This window comes from Balaenoptera ricei, chromosome 14, assembly GCF_028023285.1.
Source record: "Balaenoptera ricei isolate mBalRic1 chromosome 14, mBalRic1.hap2, whole genome shotgun sequence".
NCBI classification, from domain to species: Eukaryota; Metazoa; Chordata; class Mammalia; order Artiodactyla; family Balaenopteridae; genus Balaenoptera; species Balaenoptera ricei.
Genome location: NC_082652.1, coordinates 9,620,414 through 9,639,404, shown reverse-complemented (window position 1 = coordinate 9,639,404; position 18,991 = coordinate 9,620,414). Strand labels below are relative to the sequence as shown.

Genomic DNA, 18,991 nt, shown 5'->3' with positions numbered 1-18,991 from the left:
TATGATTGTCTTCATTTGACAGATGAGGAAACGGAGGGCTAGAGAAGTGGACTGATTTCTTTAAGGCCTCACAGTGATTAGATGTGGCTTACTGGACTTGTACCCAAGCCCGCCCAACTCCAGAACTTTCCCTCTTCACCTGGGGCCAGGGGTAGGGTTGCCAGGCATCCTGTCCATGTAGAACAGTCCTGTACTGACTTTGCCATGACGCCTGAAATGTCCTGTATTCATCTTTTTTCAATAAATCACACGTTTTCAGCAGAGTTATTTCTCAAATTTAGCTGGGCGTTAAATTTGCTAAATCTGGCAACCCTAGCCAGGAAGGAGCTCGAACTCCAAGCCTAGAGCTTGCTTCAGCGAGTGGTCTCGCCCAGGACCCCGATGCTCTTTCTGGACGAATTCGCCCCCTATACCTACCCCTGAGAGCGCGTTGAGTCTCCGGGATCTAATCTTCTTTCCCCGAATAGGACACTGGGAATTCCTAAACCGGTTGCTGTTCCTTTAAGAGTGGTTTCGGGGGCGGGCCCACAGGGTGTGGCGAATCCGGGGGTGGGTCGGGGCCGGGTTGTCCAATCCGGGAGCGGGGGACGAAAGCGGGGGCGGCTCCGGCTCGGGCTGGTTGGGAAGGGTTAAAGAAGCGAGTTTGTGGGTCGCCGACGGTCCGGCTGCCCCCGCCTCCTTCCGTCTGATCCGCGCTCTCCCGCGGCTGCGCCGGCTCGGCCGCCCGGGAGACAAAGCACCGCCGCTGCCGCCGCCTCAACCGAGCAGGTCCCGGGCCATGGCCGGGCCGCTCCCCGGCTCCGCGTCTCCCGTCCCGCCACTGCTGCCGTCGCCCTAGGCCGCGCCGTGAGGTAAGGCCGGCCTGGCGGGGGGACCTTCGGGCTGACCTGCGAGGGTATGCGGGACCGGGCTCGGGCCGCCATGGGCCTCGGGGTCCCCCAGACGTCTGGAGAGATCTCTGCTGGGGATATGTCCATTTGCGATTCCACGCCAGTGGTACTTTTCCCATCAGGGACCCCAGCTCCAGGAGGCGAACTTGGCCGATGGCCCTCCAGCCCCATAAAAGACCTCCGCCGCTGCGGGAACTCTGAGGACTAAAGCTCCACTTGGCTCCCGCATTCTGCCGTTGACCACCTCATCCAGGGCTCTGGCTGTCCTTTAAGGAACACACCACACGCAAAAGGATAGAGGGCAGCTAGGAGCAATGGCCTGGGATGGCGGTCCTGGTTTCCTTGTGGCCCCTGCCCAGGGCAGCGCTGGACAGGAACTCTTCAGGGTTCTCAGTACATGTTTTTCTGCCTGTACTTGCCACACCCTCTCCAACATGCCCACTGCTCGGCGACACTTGTGGCAGCTGGATCCAACTCCAGGGCCTGTAGTTCTGGCTTCTTTCCTTGAAATGAGTGGCAAAGTGCCATGCCTCAGTTTCCCCAGAGTCCTGGTTTCTGGGCAATCTGTGTCCTTGAAGACCTGGAGCTAATTATTTGCCTTTTTGACAGCTTCTTGACTGAGTGTTCACTACCTGCTCAGCATTTTGCAAAATTTCTCTTCAGGATTAATCTTTTCAATTCCGAGAGGGATGGATGTTAATATAGATGAGGCTGTGTTCTCAAGGCCCATCCAGCCTGGACTGAAGGAGGCGAATTGGCTCTGGGACCAGAGAGGGGCTGGGTTGGTCCCCGCCAGCTTCCTGCCTGGCCAGGGACTGCTGTATTAGCAGCAGTGCCCACAGCGGACTCTGAACTTCTTGGAAAAGTGTACGAGCAGGGCGAGATAAGCCGGGGACCAGGCCCTCCCAGAGGCTGGAGACTGTGCCCTTGCTGCTTCCTGCCCTCCCCTCTTTTCTTGCTGGGCTGGAGGAGGCAGGGCCATGGGCAGAGAGGGGTCCTGTGCTGGCTGTTGACCTTGGGCTCAGGGTGGGGTGGCTGCGTGGAGGGGGAGCTGCTGAGTGTGAGGGAAATTGCTCTTCCTTTGGCCTTAATGTGTGGTGAGACTCCCAAGATCAGCCCCTTTGGGCTGGTTGCCTAGAGCATGAGATTCTAGGCACAGAATTGTACCTTTGAGCAAGTTACTTAAGCTCTCTGTGTCTCAGTTTCCACATCCATGAATGTGGGATGGGGAAAAGACTCCTCATGGGGCTGTTGAAAGGTTTACGTAGATAACTGTTTGATTCATTCTACAGGTTTTTGAGCACCAACTACATGCCAGGCACTGGAATTCAGACAAAGAACCTCTGCCCTCCTAGAGCAGGCAAAAATGACCCAGGTAATTTCAGGCTGAGGTACGGGAGAGTGACTAGGGGGTCTCTTGTATACAGAGACCTCCTCCTCTTGAGGAGGTGATGGTCAAGCTGAAACTGAAGGATGAGGAGTTGGCCATGTGACGATATGGGGAAGGCATTCCAGGTAGCGGGAACAGCCAGGGCAAAGGCCCTCAGGTGTTTGAGGAACACCAAGGAGGCCAGGGTGGCTGGAGCCGAGTGAGCAAGGGGGAAAGAAATAGGGGAAGGGAACTTGGAAGACATGGGGAAGAATGAATTTTATACTGAGAGAAGTAGGGAGCCATGGGAGGGTTTAGAGTAGGGGAGGGGTGTGATTGGGTTTAGTTTTAATAGGCTCCCTCTGTGGGGAATGGATCCTCTGGGGGGCCAGGGGAGGGGCCTAGGAAGGAGTTATGATCTTACCCTGAACAACATGGACAAGGAACGGGCAACGGTGGAGGAAGGGAGACCAGTGAAGAATCTACTGTAGCTGTCCAGGCGAGCCATGATGGGGGGCCTAGAATGGAGGTGGCAATGAGCAGAGATTAGGCCACTGATTTGGAAGAGGTGGGGAGGGGATCAAGTGGACTTGACGAGTGATCAGATGTGGAGGTGGGGGGAAACCAAGGGCCTTTTGCCGAGACAGAGAGCACTGAGGGGAGCATTTGGAGAGGCTGAGAAGAACGTCATCAGCTACCCCAGCTAAGCATGTACAATGCCTGGCACCGTGCTTAGTGCTTCCATGTAGCCACTGCGTCATCGTCACAACAACCCCGACTTAGGTGCTGTTATGATCCCATTTTACAGATGTGGAAGCAGAGGCCCAGAGGGGCTTAAAGCTTGCCCGGGGTCGCACAGCCTGGATACTACAGAGCTGACATTTGAACCCAGAGAAGAGCCAGCCGAAACCAGAACTGAGCAGAGGGCAGGGAAGTGAGCAGTGGCCTGAGAGGTAGGAGGGAAACGGGGCGAGTAGGGTGGGTGATTCCTGTGAGAAATGGGGCTGGGGTCCACATGGGAGTTGTTGGGGGGGTAGGGAGGAATCCCTCCCATTTTGCAGAGAAACTGAGGCTCAGAGAGGGGAGGCCCATGTCTGAAGTCACACAGCTCAGGGATGTAGAGCAGAGATTAAACACCCTGAGTCTTCAGGGGTTGTGGCCTTGGTCAGGTCAGCTGCTAGGTCAGGACAGGCACTAAATCACGGCTCATGTTGCCTCTTCCAGGAAGCCTTTCTTGACTGTGTAGGCTGGTGAGATGAGGTGGATTGGGTTGGGAGCAATTGCCTCCTCCGCCCTGGGTCAGGTTGCCTGTCTGGGCCCCACTGTGGCTAGCTGCTCCCTGGAGAGCCACCACCCATATCTCATTCCTCCAGGTCCTAAGGCACTGCCCAGGTTGGGGAATGAACATTAACTGAGCACCCACTGCATTCCAGCGACTTTATATACTTTCCTTCTTGAACAATGTGGCCAATGTCCTATGTAGAGTGAGATTTTGAAGCAGGAGCACAAGGTACATTTGCAGAGTGGCCATGGAAAACCCAAAGGGAGGGTGTAGCCACCTTGGGGACCCATGTGCCACCTGCGTCCTACCTGGCCAGTGTTCCCCTCATCATATACTCCTTGGAGGAAAGTAGTAAAATCACTGGCCAAGTGCATAGAGTTAGATTCCTCTACTTCAAATGGGTGCACAATGCTCTCCCCCCAGCCCCTCCCTGTAAGTGTGGGCCAAGCCCTGGGCCCTTTATCTGGATTATTTCCTAACAGTCTTTTCTGCCACTGTGACTGCATCACTCACCTCTCCCCTTCCTCACTCTGCTCCAGCCTCACCAACCTCCTCAAGCACACTAGCAGGTTCCTACCTCAGGGCCTTGCACTTGCTATTCCCTCTGCTTGGCATGTCCCAGGGGCTCCCTCCCTCACCTCCTTCAGGTCTCTGCTCAAGTGTCACCTTCTCAGTACAGCCTTTCTTGACACCGCCCCCCCCCACCCTTCGCTCCCCCCCCCCCACCTTTAAAATCAAACACTCCTTTTGTCCTTAACACTCCTTACCCCCTCCCCGTCTTATATTTTCCAGACCACTTAAGACCATCTGGCCTTTATCTGTTAAAGCACAGATAACGCTTTTATCTGTCTGCTCCCTTCACCTGCCACTAGCACATCAGCACCAAGAGGGCAGCAACCCTCTCCATCTTGTTTACTGCTACTGCCTAGAACAGTGCCTGGAACACAGTAGGTGCTTAATAAATGTTTGATGAATGAAGTCCCTACAGTCCTCTGAAATAGGTTCTGTTCATCCCTGTTTCATGGACCCGCAAATCAAAGCTAAGTTATGAAATCAGCAGAACTGGAACCTGACCACAAAAGGTCAGCTGGTCTGGAACCTGGGGATGATGGAAACAGCAGCGGCTGAAATGAGGCCTGGGTTTGAATTTCAGCTCAGCCCAACTTGCTTTTTGGCCTTGGGCCAGTGACTAACCTCTCTGAACTTTGTTTCCCCATCTGTCAAACGGGGGTAACGCTAGTCCCTGCCACCTAAGGTTTGTTTTGCGATTAAATGAGTTAATATATATAAAATGCTTGGCATGCCCTAGGAATCCTCAACATTATTTGGGGGAGGTAGGACAGCAGGAGAGTTACCAGCCTGGCTTCTGGGGCCAGTCAGACCCGGGTTCGAGTCCCGGCTGTGCTTCTGAAGAGTTGTGTGAATCTGGGCAGGCTGCTTCTGGTCCTTGAGCCTCAGTTTCCTCATCTGTGAAACGGGAGTGATGAGTGCTGTGGCAGCCGAGGGTGGTGTGAGATCACCCGAGGCGGTGGCTGCGTGAATAACCGCCGCCCCGGTGGGGACAGGTCCCGAGCCCCCAGGCCCCGCCGCCATGAAGTTGAACGAGCGCAGCCTGGCCTTCTACGCCACCTGCGACGCCCCGGCCGACAACGCGGGCTTCCTGTACAAGAAGGGCGGCCGGCACGCGGCCTACCACCGCCGCTGGTTTGTGCTGCGCGGCAACATGCTCTTCTACTTCGAGGACGCGGCCAGCCGTGAGCCCGTGGGCGTCATCATCCTGGAGGGCTGCACCGTGGAGCTGGTGGAGGCGGCCGAGGAGTTCGCCTTCGCCGTGCGCTTCGCTGGGGCCCGGGCCCGCGCCTACGTGCTGGCGGCCGAGAGCCAGGCCGCCATGGAGGGCTGGGTGAAGGCGCTGTCGCGGGCCAGCTTCGACTACCTGCGGCTGGTGGTGCGCGAGCTGGAGCAGCAGCTGGCGGCCGTGCGCGCAGGCGGCGGCCCAGTCCCGCCCCGTCGACCCCGCGCGCTCCCGCCCAAAGAGAACGGCTGTGCCGTGTGGAGCGCGGAGACGCCCGCCGGCCCCGGCCCCGCCCCCACCGGCGCCAACCCCGCCCCCGGCGCCGCCCCCGCCGGCGCCGCCCCCAGCCCCCGGCCGGGCCTCGAGCCCCCGCCACTGCCGCCCCGCCGGCGGGCCTCGGCGCCCAACGGGCCTGTCGACTCGGCCTCCTTCGCCCAGCTGCACGAGTGGTACGGGCAGGAGGTCAGGGCGCTGAGGAGCCAGTGGCTCCGCAGCCAGGCCCAGCCCTGAGGGTAGGGCTGAGGGCCGGAACCAAGGGGAAGCGGTCAAGGGCAGCCCTGAGGTCAGCACTGGCCCTGGTTCTGGTGCCACTCCAGCCCCAGGCCCTGCTGTGACAGGCCCAGCCCTGAGACACGGGGACCTGGCCCTGAGGGCAGTCGCAGTCGGACTGAGCCCGGAAGTCCCTGCCTGGTCTGCTCTCGGGGACTCAGGCTCTGAGAAGATGCTGGGTTCTGAGGGGGTGCTTTGGGACCTCTGTCATTCAGAGAAAGCCCAGCCGTGAGGAGGCCATCGTGCCTGACCCTCAGGAGAATCCAGGCCCTGGGTGATCCTCAAGCAGCCGGAGGGCGGGTTTTGTGGGAACTCTAGCCCCCAACCCAGCCCTGCAGGTGCCTCGGTCGCCTGTCCCGAATCACCTAGCAGAGGCTTGTTGCTGGCAACAGGCCTCCACTGGGGCAGCTGGGACCTGTGAGGATCTGTGGCCTGGAAGGCACATGCCCAGTCAGCGCTGGTCCAGAGGCTCCAGACCGGGCCTCGCGCGGACAGGAGGCCGGGCTGTGCTACACCGCACCTGGGCCTGACCCTCTGGCTCCAGGGCCCGCCGGAGGAGCTGCCTGGCTGCTGGCTGCCGGCTGCCTCCGTAAGCGTGGGCTTTCCTGTGTGCCCAGCACCGTGAGATGGCCTGGTCCCCGGGGCTCCCGGCCCGGAGTGAGGCCGAGGCAGGACTTTCCCCCCGGGGCCTCAGCCAGGCCTTGGGGTGGTGCTCCTGGGACAGTAGCGGCCCTCTGGCCTTGGGCCATGTCTGTGTTCCTGTGGCAGCTCTCACGCTCTCCCAACACTCCTTAACCACATCCTCTGTCTTTTCCCGAAGCCAGCTCTCCCACCCCCAGCCTGGGGCAGGGCCTCTCAGGAGCTCGCCTGACCTTGTCCAGGCCTGGGCTGGGCAGCTGTGGCCTGAGCTGACTTTCCAGCAGGTTGCCCTAGGGAGGAGGGGCCATGAGCTGACTCACAGCCCAGAAAGGGCCCAGGTGCCAATCTGATAGGGGAAAGAAGCAGCTGCAAAGCCGTATTTGGCTTCCAGAACCCTCTCCCTCCATCGCAGCCCCTCTCTGAGCTCACAGACTCAGCCCCCTTCTCGCCCACAATATTCCAAGAGGGAGACCAGGTCTCGCTTTGCTTTGAGACCAGCTTCTGTTTTTCACTCACTACAGTGGCCATTCTTCATCCAGGGAGAATCTCAGGGGGCTGGGGCACCCCTGGCCCTCAAGCTGGGTCATGTTTACAGTCCTCAGTGCCCCCAAGTTGGGACCCCCTGAGGACACCCCTGCCCTAATCTTTACTTCCCCGGAGGCTCCCTCTTGGTGACAGACAGACTTGGCCCTTAGCCCCTTCCTGCTGCCTTTGGAGACCTTGGGGCTTGGGGAAGAATGGGGGGCTGTCTGTGTGTCTGCAATCACCAGCTCACTGCTGGCTCAGTTGACTGGAGCTTCAGTTTTAATTTAAATACTTCAGGTGTTTTTTTTCCTAGCAACAAAGCTTGGTGTTTCACTGCTTTTGTTTCTTGTTGGCTGGTGGGAAGGGATAGGGTGTCCTGGTTCTGGGTTTGGCCAGTGAGGGAGGGGGGGATAGTTGGCACTGCCCCCAGGGAGAGGGCAAGGAGCTTTGGCTGGAGACAAAGGAACCTCAAGAATCTCACCTGGTTCTTTGCCTTCTCCCTGGCAAGCCCTACTCTCCTGCAGGTGCTCTGGGGGTCTTGGTACGCTTTCCATGCCCCTCTTCCTCAAGTCCTCAGTGGTGGGGATGGGGATGGCAGCTCTTGTCCATAGGCTTTGGGTCTCAGGGGGTGTTAGGAACTACCCAATGCCCATGTCCTGGCCAGACCTAGATGGTGTGGTGAGGTGTTGGCCCCAGTCCTGGTGTACGTTTACAAGCACTAAAGGTACAATCTCCCCCCACCCACCCCCAAAGCACAACCTGCGGTCAGGCTGCCTCCGGAGTTGGGCGGGGGAGAGATATCAGGCAGCCTGGGAGAGGGATATAAAGGCTAAAATAAAATAAACAAAGGTTTGTCAAGTAATGGCTGGTTATATCATTCTTTTCCCCCCATCAAAGTCCTGGATTGATTTGCCTGGCAGATCCAGGAGCAGGCCCTACAAGAGAAGTGACTAGAGTGTGCTGAGTGCTCCCTGGCCGATGCTCTGTCAGGCACATTCTTACAACCTCTTATGGCAGATACTGGCCCCCTTTTACAGACGAGGAAACTGAGGCTCAGAGAGGTTAAGAAATCTGCCAAGTTCATACAGCTGAAAAGTGTCAAGAGCAGGGACGTTAACCTCTGGAATCCTGTGGGAAAAGGCAGAGTCTTTGAGAGGAATATGAGGAAATGGAGTCCCAAAGTTCCTTTTCAGAGGGGAGAGAAGGCAGGGGTAAAGGTGAGGATAAAAAGTCAACTGTGGGCTGAAGGCCTGACAATTGGGAAGGATGCCAAAGGGAAAAGCCAAAATTTGGGTCTTCTCACTGATCAGTTCCCGGTGGCTGCCTCCGGGCCTGGAGTGAGGAGGATTCCGGCACCAATGCTAATTCAGAGGGAAATATCCTGTGATTGATTAGTGATGTCTGCTGTGAGCAAAGGGCGGATGGTGGCAGTATTTATGCTGTATATCTGTTATCTCAGACTCAAGTGTGTTTGCTGGGCTAATGGAGGATTTACAGATGGGAAGGGGCTGGCCCAAGGTCATCTAGTATGATAGACTAGGCCCTAGGTCCTCTTGATGTGGATCCAGAGCTTGGTCACATGTCTCTTGCCAGCCTGGAAAAATCATGCACATTCAGGAAAATGTGGCTTAGGATGAGCAACCTACAGTCCTCGGTCTGCAGAACAAGTTCAAAGAGCGAGAAAAATACTAAGGTCAGGGAATCATGCTACTCGTGAGCAACCAGTACATGCTGAGTAATTCCTTCCACCTCTCCTGGGACCACAGCTGACAGACGGGGTTGGGGAAGTGCCTCCCCACATAGGCTGAGTCAGGGTGCTGCCCGTGGCATTTGTGACTGTGGCCACTGCAAGGCCTGAGGCACAGAATGGGGGAAATACCTGGAGAGGCAGCCCCAAGAGGGAGGGTCACAGGTGAGCCCTCACCTGCCCGGCTTCTTAGGAATGAAACGGGGATGGGTGACAAGTCAGTCAGTACCTCAGTGTTGTGCACCCACCTGCTAACAGTGTTTCCTCTTGACCCCGGGGAGGTGTTCGGGGCATGAGCCTAAGGAAGACCACAACATCCCAGGAGTGTGACAAAGTTGAGGAAGTTGTCTTCACTTGAACAGTGTTTGGAGGATACTGTATGTGTTCAGAAGGAGTATTCTGAGAAGCCGCTGGGGGTAGGGGATGAGAACCTCAAGGAGGGCAATTAGGCCAGAAGTTATGGGCTCACCGCCCAACATCCTTCCACGCTAAATGATTAGTCAAATTCTATCAGTTGTGCTACTCCCATTTGATATTTAGGGACTGGCTAAACTTGACCTGCTAAAGAATGGCTGTGTGTTGGGGGTGGGTGAAATGAGTGAAGGGGGTCAACTGTATGGTGATGGATGACAACTAGATTTGTGGTGGTGATCACTTTTAGTGCAGATGTCGAATTATTAATGCCGTGCCCCTGAAACTTATATTTAAAAAATAGATATATACAGGGAATTCCCCAGTGGTCCAGGGGTTGGGACTCTGTCCGTTCAGTGCCGAGGGCCCGGGTTCGATCCCTGGTTGGGGAACTAGGATCCCGCAAAATGCAGCCAAAAAAAAAAAAAAAAAAAAAAAAAAATATATATATATATATATATATATATATATATATATATAAAAGAGTGGAAGGGTGTTCTTGCTTCTAAAAAGAGACACAATGAAGAGCTCTGGAAGTAAGTTATGTCTGAAGCCTGAAGCCATGGTAGCCATCTTGTGATCATGAAGTAGGCCACGTTAAGGAAAATATCCCCTGCTGAGTTTAGCACACACTTGAAAATATCCTTGACCTGCTGAATCAATGGACCTGAGAACCCGCCCTTCTTCTGGAAGTCTTGTTGTTTGAGGTAATAAATGTGTAAAGCTTCGAGGGGGACTTTTTTTGCTATTTGCAGTCAGAGGCTTCCTAACGGATAAGCTTGAGTGACTGCAGCTGTTCCCTTTAAGGAGCATGGCTCTGGGTGGCCAGCCACAGACAGGGCTGTTGTCAGCTCACTGGGGTGAAGGTTAGGGCTAGAGTGGGATTCTGTAGCACAGCAGAAGGGCCACTGTTTTCCTCATCCTCTCCATGGATGCCTTCCTCTCTCCTCTTCTGAGTGGACAAATATTGAAAGAATAGCACTCTCTGCCTCCCCCACTTGTGGCTCAGTATCTTGTATGTTCCTCAACAGGGCCGTTTTGTCTCTACTCTGGCTAGATCTGGAGCCAACTGTCCACTCCCCCCTCACCCAATCCCTCCCCAGATCACCTTACCTCACCTTACACAAACTTTGTTATGGAAAAGGCCCTGTTACTTGTCCCAACTTCTAAAATCGCAGCATTCAAAATAACTCTTCCACAGCAGTAAAACGATAAACCGCTTAAGCCCAGCTGCAGGTTTCGCATTTTCTGTTGAGGACTGGGCCCATGAACTGTTTTTCACTTAGGGTTTCAAAACAGTTGCCTGCTCCTGACAGAGGGCTCAGAGCTGCCTCGGCTTGGTCTACCCGTGCTTGGGGCCGTGGCTCTGTCTGCTCTTGCCAGGTGCAGCTCTGAAAGCACTTGGGCACCGGGGCTGCTGCCACTGCCCTCTCTTCATTGTTCGGGGGCACTATGGTCATTGTTTCTCTAGTTATGGGGCCAAGAAATCTTGGGGTGGCGCAAGTAGGCCCCCTAGACTGCAGCTCCTTGAGAGCAGGGACAGGTCTGCCTCCCATGTGCCCCCAAGGCCTGGCACAGTGCCCGGCACAGGTATGTCAAAAATTGCCTCCTGTGCCCATTCAGCTCACGTGATTCTACCCTCCCTGACCACAGCTGCTTGGGCAGGAGTTGGTCCCGAGACACAAGCTGAGCCAATCAGGGTCCAGGGAATTTTGAATCGGCGGGGAGTGAGTGTTGGGGGGGTGTATGGATGGACAGACTAAGTTGGGCATGAGGCGGCCTTAGAGAGAGAACAAACGGCTCAAGATAGACTGCAGTGTTCCGAAGCCTGGTTGAATTTCCTGCCTTTGGGTTTCACAAGGTTTACTCTGGATCTTCCCAATAAACCGTTTGCACATCTTTAAGTGGATCACAATTTCTTTCAACCCAACAGTTACCGACTACACCAAGACACCCAGTGAATGTTTGTTCTGTACTCCTATGCTCTTCTGTTTCACCAGCATCCTTCGTAGGGCCTGGCACACACAGTGAGGCCAAACAAAGCAAAATGAATTAGAACTGCCTCCCATTTACTGAGACCTATGATGTCTGAGTCAACTGGCGGGGGGGGGGGTGGTAGTTCTTAAAATGCAGATTCCTGGGCTCTGGCTCCAGGAATTTTGGTCAGGAGGTTGGAGCAGGACCCAGGAATCTGCATTTTGAGTAGGAAACAAGGGATTTTAGAACCATAGCTTAAGAAATGCTCATTTAATCTTCAAAGAAACTTATAAGGCAGTGTGGTAGCCAGCCTCCCTGATGATCCTTGCCTTCTGGGGTACACACTCTTGTGAAGTCCCTTCCCACACTGAATAACAGCAAACCTGTGTAGCCAAGAGGTTACTGTGGAGGCGACAGTGGGGCTTCCAAATCTTGGTTATAGAAGACACCACAGCCTCTGCCTTACTCACTCTTAGCTACCATGTTGTAAGGACGCTCAAGCAGCCCCGTGGAGAGGGTCACTTGCAGAGGAACTGAAATGCCCAGCCAACAGCCAGCACCTGCTCACCCACCATCTGAGTGTGCCTTCTTGGAAGGGGATTCTCCAGCCCCAGAACAGCCTTCAGATGACTGTAGCCATGGCTGACAGCTTAACTGTAACCTCATGAGAGACCAAGAAGCCAGAGCCACCCAGTCAAGCCACTCCCAAATTCCTGACCCACAGAGATTGTGAGATAAACGTTTATTGTTTTAAGCCACTAAGTTTTGGGTTGTTATGCAGTAATAGACAACAAATACAGGTAGATACTATTATGATCATGTCCATTTTACAGATAAGGGAACTGAATCTCATTAAAGGGTCCTCAGGTTACCTAATAGTAGAGAGTCAAACCCAGGCCAGGATGAGTTCAAAGCCATTGTTTTTAATAACTATACCCTAGGGGGCTGGAGAAGGTCACAGACCATTAAAGAGATCAACTGTTTTATCCCTCTCATTGTTGGCCAAGGTAGGGTGGTCCCTGCCCCATCTCTACTGCTCTGGGGTTTGGAGAGGTGGCTCCAGCCTCCTGGGTACCTGCAAAGCAATACACACCCTGTGCTTTAGCTATGGAGCTCTGGCCTTTAGAGTGATTTCTAGGATAGTCATGCCAGCAGTCATGGGCCAGTCAGCCAGGTGAGGTCTGGCTTTTTCATTCACCAGGAGATGATGGGAGGTGGGGCTGCTGGCCTGATGCGAGCAGCTTAATTAGGAAGAAAAGGAGGGCAGGGGTGGGAAGCAAGGACCGCAGAAGCCTGAGGTCAGGGCCTGCACTGGGATTGGGCCCGGCCACTCTCCTTTGGTCTGCCATCTCCTCAGGCAGATGGAACCTCCTAACCTCCTGGAAGTGCAAGTCTGACCACAGCAACCCCCTGCCTCATACCACCCATGGCTCCCCAGTGCCCTCAGGAGAAAGGCCTATTTCCCACCATGCCCCAGGGGGCTTCAGGATCTAGCCCTTGTCCCTCTTCCTCCCTCCACCTCAAATTCTAGCCTCCTTTGGATTTGTTTCCCCATGTCCTTGTCCCTGTCCCATGTCTTGCCATCTATTCCTTCTGCTCTCCTCTTATGCTTCTCTAAATCCTATTGTCTTTCAGGTGTCAGCTGAGATGCCCTCTCCTCCAGGAAGCCTTCCGGGATCCCCCTATTCACGCTCTCAGGGTGTTTCCACCATTGAAGCACTGAGCACACAGCAGGTACTTAATCTATACTTATTACCTGGATGAACTGTCACCAAATTGCCCCCAGCTCAGCTCTCTCCTCCCTTCTGTCCCCTGATCTAAACCTGCCTCTGCCTGTAAGGCCTTCCCTGCCTTCTCATTCCCCTCTGGTCTCTCCTCTTGCTCTTCCATGGTCCCTAGTTCAGAATTCCACATTTCTGTGTTTTTGCTGCATTTTCCACTCCAGACGGACAGCGACTGCAGACACAACGTCAACACCAAAGCTAATGGTCCAGAGGGAGCGTTGGTTCCCAGAGCCCAGGGGGCACCTACTTCTACAGGCTCTTAGGTGGCTTGTGTGTGTCAGATGAGGCTTCCTCCTCCACTCCTGCCCCCACCTACAACCCGCGGCCACATCCTGAGGATTTCTGACTTCTGACCTCCGGAGCTGCAAACCAGGTGTCCAAAGGGCCTGTCTTTGGCTTTACTTTGGAGCAATTAGTTATCCTAACCAAGGAGGAGGTCACTCATCATTTCATTCCCGCCGCAAGGACGTGTGGAAAAACTGGGGTGATCAGAAGGTTTCCAGACAAAGAGGAAAGGTCTGTCTTGGGATGCCACGTGCCCTTGGCTCACGGGTGAATAATGTTTAATGCCACTTAGGGAACTCTCTTGATATTATTGGTCAAGAAAAAAAAAACCTCCTGCAGCTTGATACACAGAGAGACTCACCATCACGGGTTGAAGGAACCCAACCCCCACTCATGAAAACAGTAATACTGAGCCCTTATGTGCCACACACTGTCTTATGTGTTTTACATGCATCATCATTCCTGATAATGACCCTTTGAGTTGGGTGCTGTGATACCCCCATTTTACAGATGGGGAGACTGAGGCCCTAGTTATACAGCTGGGAAAGGGGCGCTGCTGTGTTGGTCACCAGAAAGCCCCTCTTGGCATTTTTCCATCAGGAGTCTAGAGGCACCCACCACTCACACACTCCACTGAGGTGGGCACAGCTTGTAAACTGGCTGGTCTTAGGGCCATGACCTGTGGATTGGGGCAGGGCACAATCTCAGCTCCTCAGATCTAGACCCCAGAGTCTAACCAGCTTCCACCTGCTGCAATGAGTGGAAAGTGTATTCCAATCCTTCCATCTTCCTTTGTTGGAGCCCACAGCACAATCACCAACCGAGATGTCCACAGGACCTGGGCAGGTGGTGCAGGTGCAGACAGAGGCAAATCATGGGCACGTGTCCTAACGGGGAGGGCCACTCCTCAGCTAGCTGCTGTCATGTTGGAATTTGGGCCCTGTGTGGCCAGATCTTATTGTTTTCCAGTGAAGCCAGTAATCGTGATTTTTAATGAAATTAGAACATTCTTTAACACCATACACAAAAATAAACTCAAAATGGATTAAAGACCTAAATGTAAGACTGGATACTATAAAACTCTTAGAGAGAACACTCTTTGACATAATCGCAGCAATATCTTTTTCAATTCATCTCCTAGAGTAATGGAAGTTTAAAAAAAAATAAACAAATGGGACCAAATTAAACTCAAATGCTTTTGCACAGCAAAGGAAGCTATAAACAAGACAAAAAGACAACCCTCAGAACAGGAGAAAATATTTGCAAACGAAGCAACTGACAAAGGATTAATCTCCAAAATATACAAACAACTCATGCAGCTCAATATCAAAAAAACAAACAACCCGATCAAAAAATGGGCAGAAGACCTAAATAGACATTTCTCCAAAGAAGACATACAGATGGCCAAGAGGCACATGAAAAGATGCTCAACATCGCTAATTATTAGAGAAATGTAAATCAAAACTACAATGAGATATCACCTCACGCCAGTCAGAATGGCCATCATCCAAAAGTCTACAAACAATAAATGCTGGAGAAGGTGTGGAGAAAAGGGAACCCTCCTACACCGCTGGTGGTAATGTAAATTCGTACAGCCACCATGGAGAACAGTATGGAGGTTCCTTAAGAAACTAAAAATAGAGCTACCACATGATCTAGCCCACACCTGGACATATATCCAGTGAAAAACATGGTTTGAAAGGATACATGTACCCCAGTGTTCACTGCAGTGCTGCTTACAATAGCCAAGACATGGAAGCAACCTAAATGTCCATCGACAGATGAATGGATAAAGATGATGTGGTACATATATACAATGGAATATTACTCAGCCATAAAAAAGAATGAAATGATGCCATTTGCAGCAACATGGATGGACCTGGAGATGATCATACTAAGTGAAGTCAGACAGAGAAAGACATATCATATAACATCGCTTATATGCAGAATCTAAAAAAATGATACAAGTGAACTCATTTACAAAACAGAAACAGACTCATAGACATAGAGAACGAACTTACGAACTTACGGTTACCAGAGGGGGAAGGATGGGGGGGAGGGGTAGATTGGGAGTTTGGGATTGACATGTACACACTGCATATTTAAAATAGATAACCAACAAGGACCTACTGTATAGCACAGGGAACTCTGCTCTGTAATAACCTACATGGGAAAAGAATTTGAAAAAGAATAGATACATGTACATGTATAACTGAATCACTTTGCTGTACACCTGAAACTAACACAACATTGTTAATCAACTGTACTCCAATATTAAATAAAAATAAAAAAAAATATTAATACAAAAAAAATCGCGATTTTTATGTGACAAGCCCCCATATTTTCATGGTGGCAAATGAATTTAAAAACCAGTTTTTAAAAATACCGTTTTGTAAAACACCTGAGGGCCAGATCTGACCCCCAATTTGTACCCACAGCTCCAGAACAAAGCAAGCAGGACACCCAGATGTTATTATACAATTCTGTATTGAGCGACGCATTTATTACAGAACGTGTTCCTTTTTTTTTTTTTTTTTTTAATTTAAACAAAGTTCATCAATCTCTCATAGAAACAGTCTTGTGGGTTTTTGTTCTGTGTTTACCGTTATAGGACGTGAACCTGACAAAGTTGTTCACAGGTCTGCTAGCTTTAAGTACAACAGGATTTCCGTGTTCAAAAGACTATACTAAGTGCTTAATCAAATCCCGTCACACAAAAGCCAGATTTAGTCCTCTAAGGATTGCAGTCTGCATATAAGCCTGGATTTCAATGCTGCGTAGGTTTCAACAGTAAAACGTGGTGTGTCCCCCACGGTTGCCTTAATTGGGACAGGTTGGCTAAAATGAGATGTTTCGTTTGTTCCAGATTTGATTACTCTGAAAATTGGTCACTGTTTCCTATTGTCAAAATATAAAAATACCTTCATCTGGATAAAAATGTATACAGTGGAAAACTCTTCAATGCATAGCCTGGGTGTATGGAAAAGGAGGTTTTCCTGCAGGGTTTGCATTGTTCTTCATTGATTGGTGTGGAGACTGCAGCCTGGGCTGGGTGCATGAGAGTTGAGATTTCTGGAACACCCCTCAAATGACCCCTTCTGGTCACTGGATTTTGCTGGCCTGGGTTTCAAAATGTTCGCTGCATCCTTGAAACCCCTGTCAGCCATCTTTCCCCCTGGTACTGGGTTGGCACCGATTATGACCACCTTTTCATTGTCATTCTGGATTCAGCTGGGAAGTCACCCAACTCAACCTTCCCACAGAGTTTGAAAAAGTAAAAGAAATAATAACAGGAGAGATTCAACAACCAATATGGTGGCTGTTCCATCCAAATTGGGAACTCTTCCCCTAAAAACCAGGATGATGAAGACACTGGAGGGTGGGCTTCTTTGAGTTGAGGGGTTGAGTCTTTGTTCTCAAAAAAGGTCATGTGTTAGAAGGCAGGAAGTTGGACCTGAGACAGGGATATGGTGGTCATGCTGAGGTGAAGTCAACCTTTTAGCTTCATTCTGCATAAACCTGGAGGTGCAGACGCTTTCCGGAAAGCATCAGGGTCAACTTGAGAAAGATGATGATGAGAAGGCAAGCTGGGGTCTCTAGTTGGATGAATCTACTTTTTGGTGCTGGGTGCTGAGCTGGGTGTTTGTGGGATGACCAACGCTGTTATTTTCTTAAAACCCAAAGAGGGGAAGATGGCGGCCACAGTCTTGCTCTGGAAAGCCAGTAGGGAAACTTCCTGCACTGTGGCCACGATTCAGGTTGGGGGATGGGGTCACTCTGGTTCGAGCGCCACCCTCTAATCATCTACCCCATACCTGGCTTTCCAAAGGATTCGGAACCATCTTGTCTACAGACGGACGAGATGGATTGTCTACCCCCTGTGGTCCACAGGTTTCTGACAAGAGGGAGTGTAAGCAGTTTGTTTTGTACCATGTTACATCTCAGATAGGATGGTCGGCCACAGCCCACATCTCTACAACATTTACAATGGCATGGGACATTCTGTGTTATCAAGGTTGCAAAACAGACCACCAGAATGAAACACATCCTCAACGGCATCAAGGTTTTCATTTAGAGTCTTCTGGACTTTCTCTTTTCAACATGGTTTCTGGAAGGGCAGTAGCAATGGACTGTGTCTCACAGACAGACATGGGAAAAAACCGTGGTTCAAGGGTTATCTAAATTTTGGTCAGTCTTATAGCGTTTTGTGATGGCTTTGAACAACTGTCTCCTTCTAATCTCATCTAGTGGCAAAAATGACACAACTTCAGTGTATACTTCGCAACAGTTGTGATGGTGTCCTGATTTCATAACTCTCTGTAATATCAAAACAGCATCAGCTGGGAATAAATTCCAAAGGATCCTTTATTAAAATATCTAAAAGAGGTCTATAAATATTTACTTTTCTAAAAGAGTTTGGAGTTTCCGGGGGAAAATGTGGCGCCACTTTGCTTCTGCCTCCTGTAGAGGGGCCAGAGCGGAGAAGGGGCGCTTCCCGGGGCAGGGGCTGCTGGAAAGGGGAAGCAGAGGCACCTGCCTCGCCTGCTCACTCACGACTTCACAGAACCGGGATCACAACGAAAAATGTCAAGCGGCGCGACGCTGCGGTCCACGTTGTGATGGCTGAGCTCCTCCCTTCCTTACCCTGCCCTGTCCGGGAGAGTGCGTGAGGGAGGGGGAAGGTGGCCCCTGACGCGAGCCCCTTGCCTCCACCTTTAGAACTCCCACTCCAGGGCCTCCTCGCGATTGGCAGCCCTCTCCAGCCGGTAGATGATGCTGTTCAGGTTGGCCATCTTCTCGTGCCGCCGCTGCAAGTTGGGGTTCACCTTGGTGCTGGGGTGCAAGGCCCCGGTTGCGTCGGCAGTGGGGCTGGCACTCGGCACTTTGGCAGGGAGGGTGCCGGGTGGGGATGGGGAGATGGGGGCTGAAGAGGAAGGAACAGGTGACACAGACATCATGAGGCCCGGCGAGGAGGCAGCTGAGGGTGAGTTCAGCGACACCTCTAGGCTGCAGCGTGAGGACTCTGAGGCCGACTTAAAGCTGAGAGGGTCCGGGTGTAGCCACTCCCCACCCTCGCTCTCCTGGAGGGGCTGTAGCGAGGGGCAGGCTGGGGTGGTCCCGCCTGGAAGAAGGAGCCCTGGGGCTGCTTTTGGGAGTCCGTCGTTACCCAGAGGGTCAGGATGCACCTCTCTGGGGGAACCTTGGCCTTTGTCCAGCTCCTTTGAGTCCTGGCTGCCTGCCTCTTCCTCAGCATCCTCAGTCTGTTCCTGTTTAATCCTCACTTGCGTCTTGTCCTGGGTGGTCAGGGGTGTGATGCTCTCCTCGGGACCCTCCTGAAGCTTTAGCTCCTTCACGGTAGGCTTTTGGTCCTCAGCCTCAGAGTTGGGGCTCTGCGGAGTGGGGTCTGGGTGGGAGTGGCCTGGCGGTAGGATGCCAGGACCCCCACTGGGGTCGAGATCTGGTTCCTCTTGGGTCCCCTCCACCAACATCTCCCGGCGCATCCGGGACCTGGGGCAGAGACGGCGGTGAGCAAGGGGACGGGGACCGGCTAACCCTGGAGTCAAATCACATGAGTGGCCTTCTGACCCCACCCACTTCCCTGGGGGCTCACTAGGCATAAGCTTCTTCACATGCAGCATCTTAGTAAGTCCTCTCAACAACTCTGCAAGGTGGGTGCTATTATTATCCCCACTTCATAGAGGAGGAAACAAGGCTCAGAGATGTTGAATGACTTGCCC

General features: G+C 52.6%; 2 protein-coding genes across 7 annotated transcripts in view; one reads left to right on the top strand and one right to left on the bottom strand.

The window, feature by feature from the left end:
• The first annotated feature begins 583 nt into the window (after positions 1–583).
• On the top strand, positions 584–13,403 carry PHETA1 (PH domain containing endocytic trafficking adaptor 1). Of its 2 annotated transcripts, XR_009497301.1 has the most exons (5): positions 584–851; positions 2,183–2,265; positions 3,068–3,212; positions 12,820–12,918; positions 13,130–13,403. XR_009497301.1 is itself a non-coding variant. In XM_059894666.1 (4 exons), the coding sequence occupies exon 4, from the start codon at positions 5,133–5,135 to the stop codon at positions 5,844–5,846; it is 714 nt and encodes a 237-aa protein (XP_059750649.1). In that variant the 5' UTR covers positions 584–851; positions 2,183–2,265; positions 3,068–3,212; positions 5,107–5,132; the 3' UTR covers positions 5,847–7,911. The 2 variants fall into 2 exon arrangements, 1 of the variants encoding a protein (XP_059750649.1); XM_059894666.1 differs by lacking the exons at positions 12,820–12,918; positions 13,130–13,403 and adding an exon at positions 5,107–7,911.
• Positions 13,404–15,738: 2,335 nt separating this feature from the next.
• The window catches only part of CUX2 (cut like homeobox 2), a 265,277-nt gene continuing 262,024 nt past the window's right edge, over positions 15,739–18,991 (bottom strand). For all 5 annotated transcript variants that reach the window (XM_059894660.1, XM_059894661.1, XM_059894662.1 and 2 more), the window contains one exon: positions 15,739–18,761. In XM_059894660.1, coding sequence (XP_059750643.1) covers positions 17,969–18,761 — 793 coding nt within the window. In that variant the 3' untranslated portion in view covers positions 15,739–17,968. The remainder of the gene's footprint in view (positions 18,762–18,991) is intronic.

Excerpts from the sequence above, each read along its gene's own strand:
- PHETA1 (XM_059894666.1), top strand. The coding sequence starts at position 5,133 with ATGAAGTTGAACGAGCGCAGCCTGGCCTTCTACGCCACCTGCGACGCC.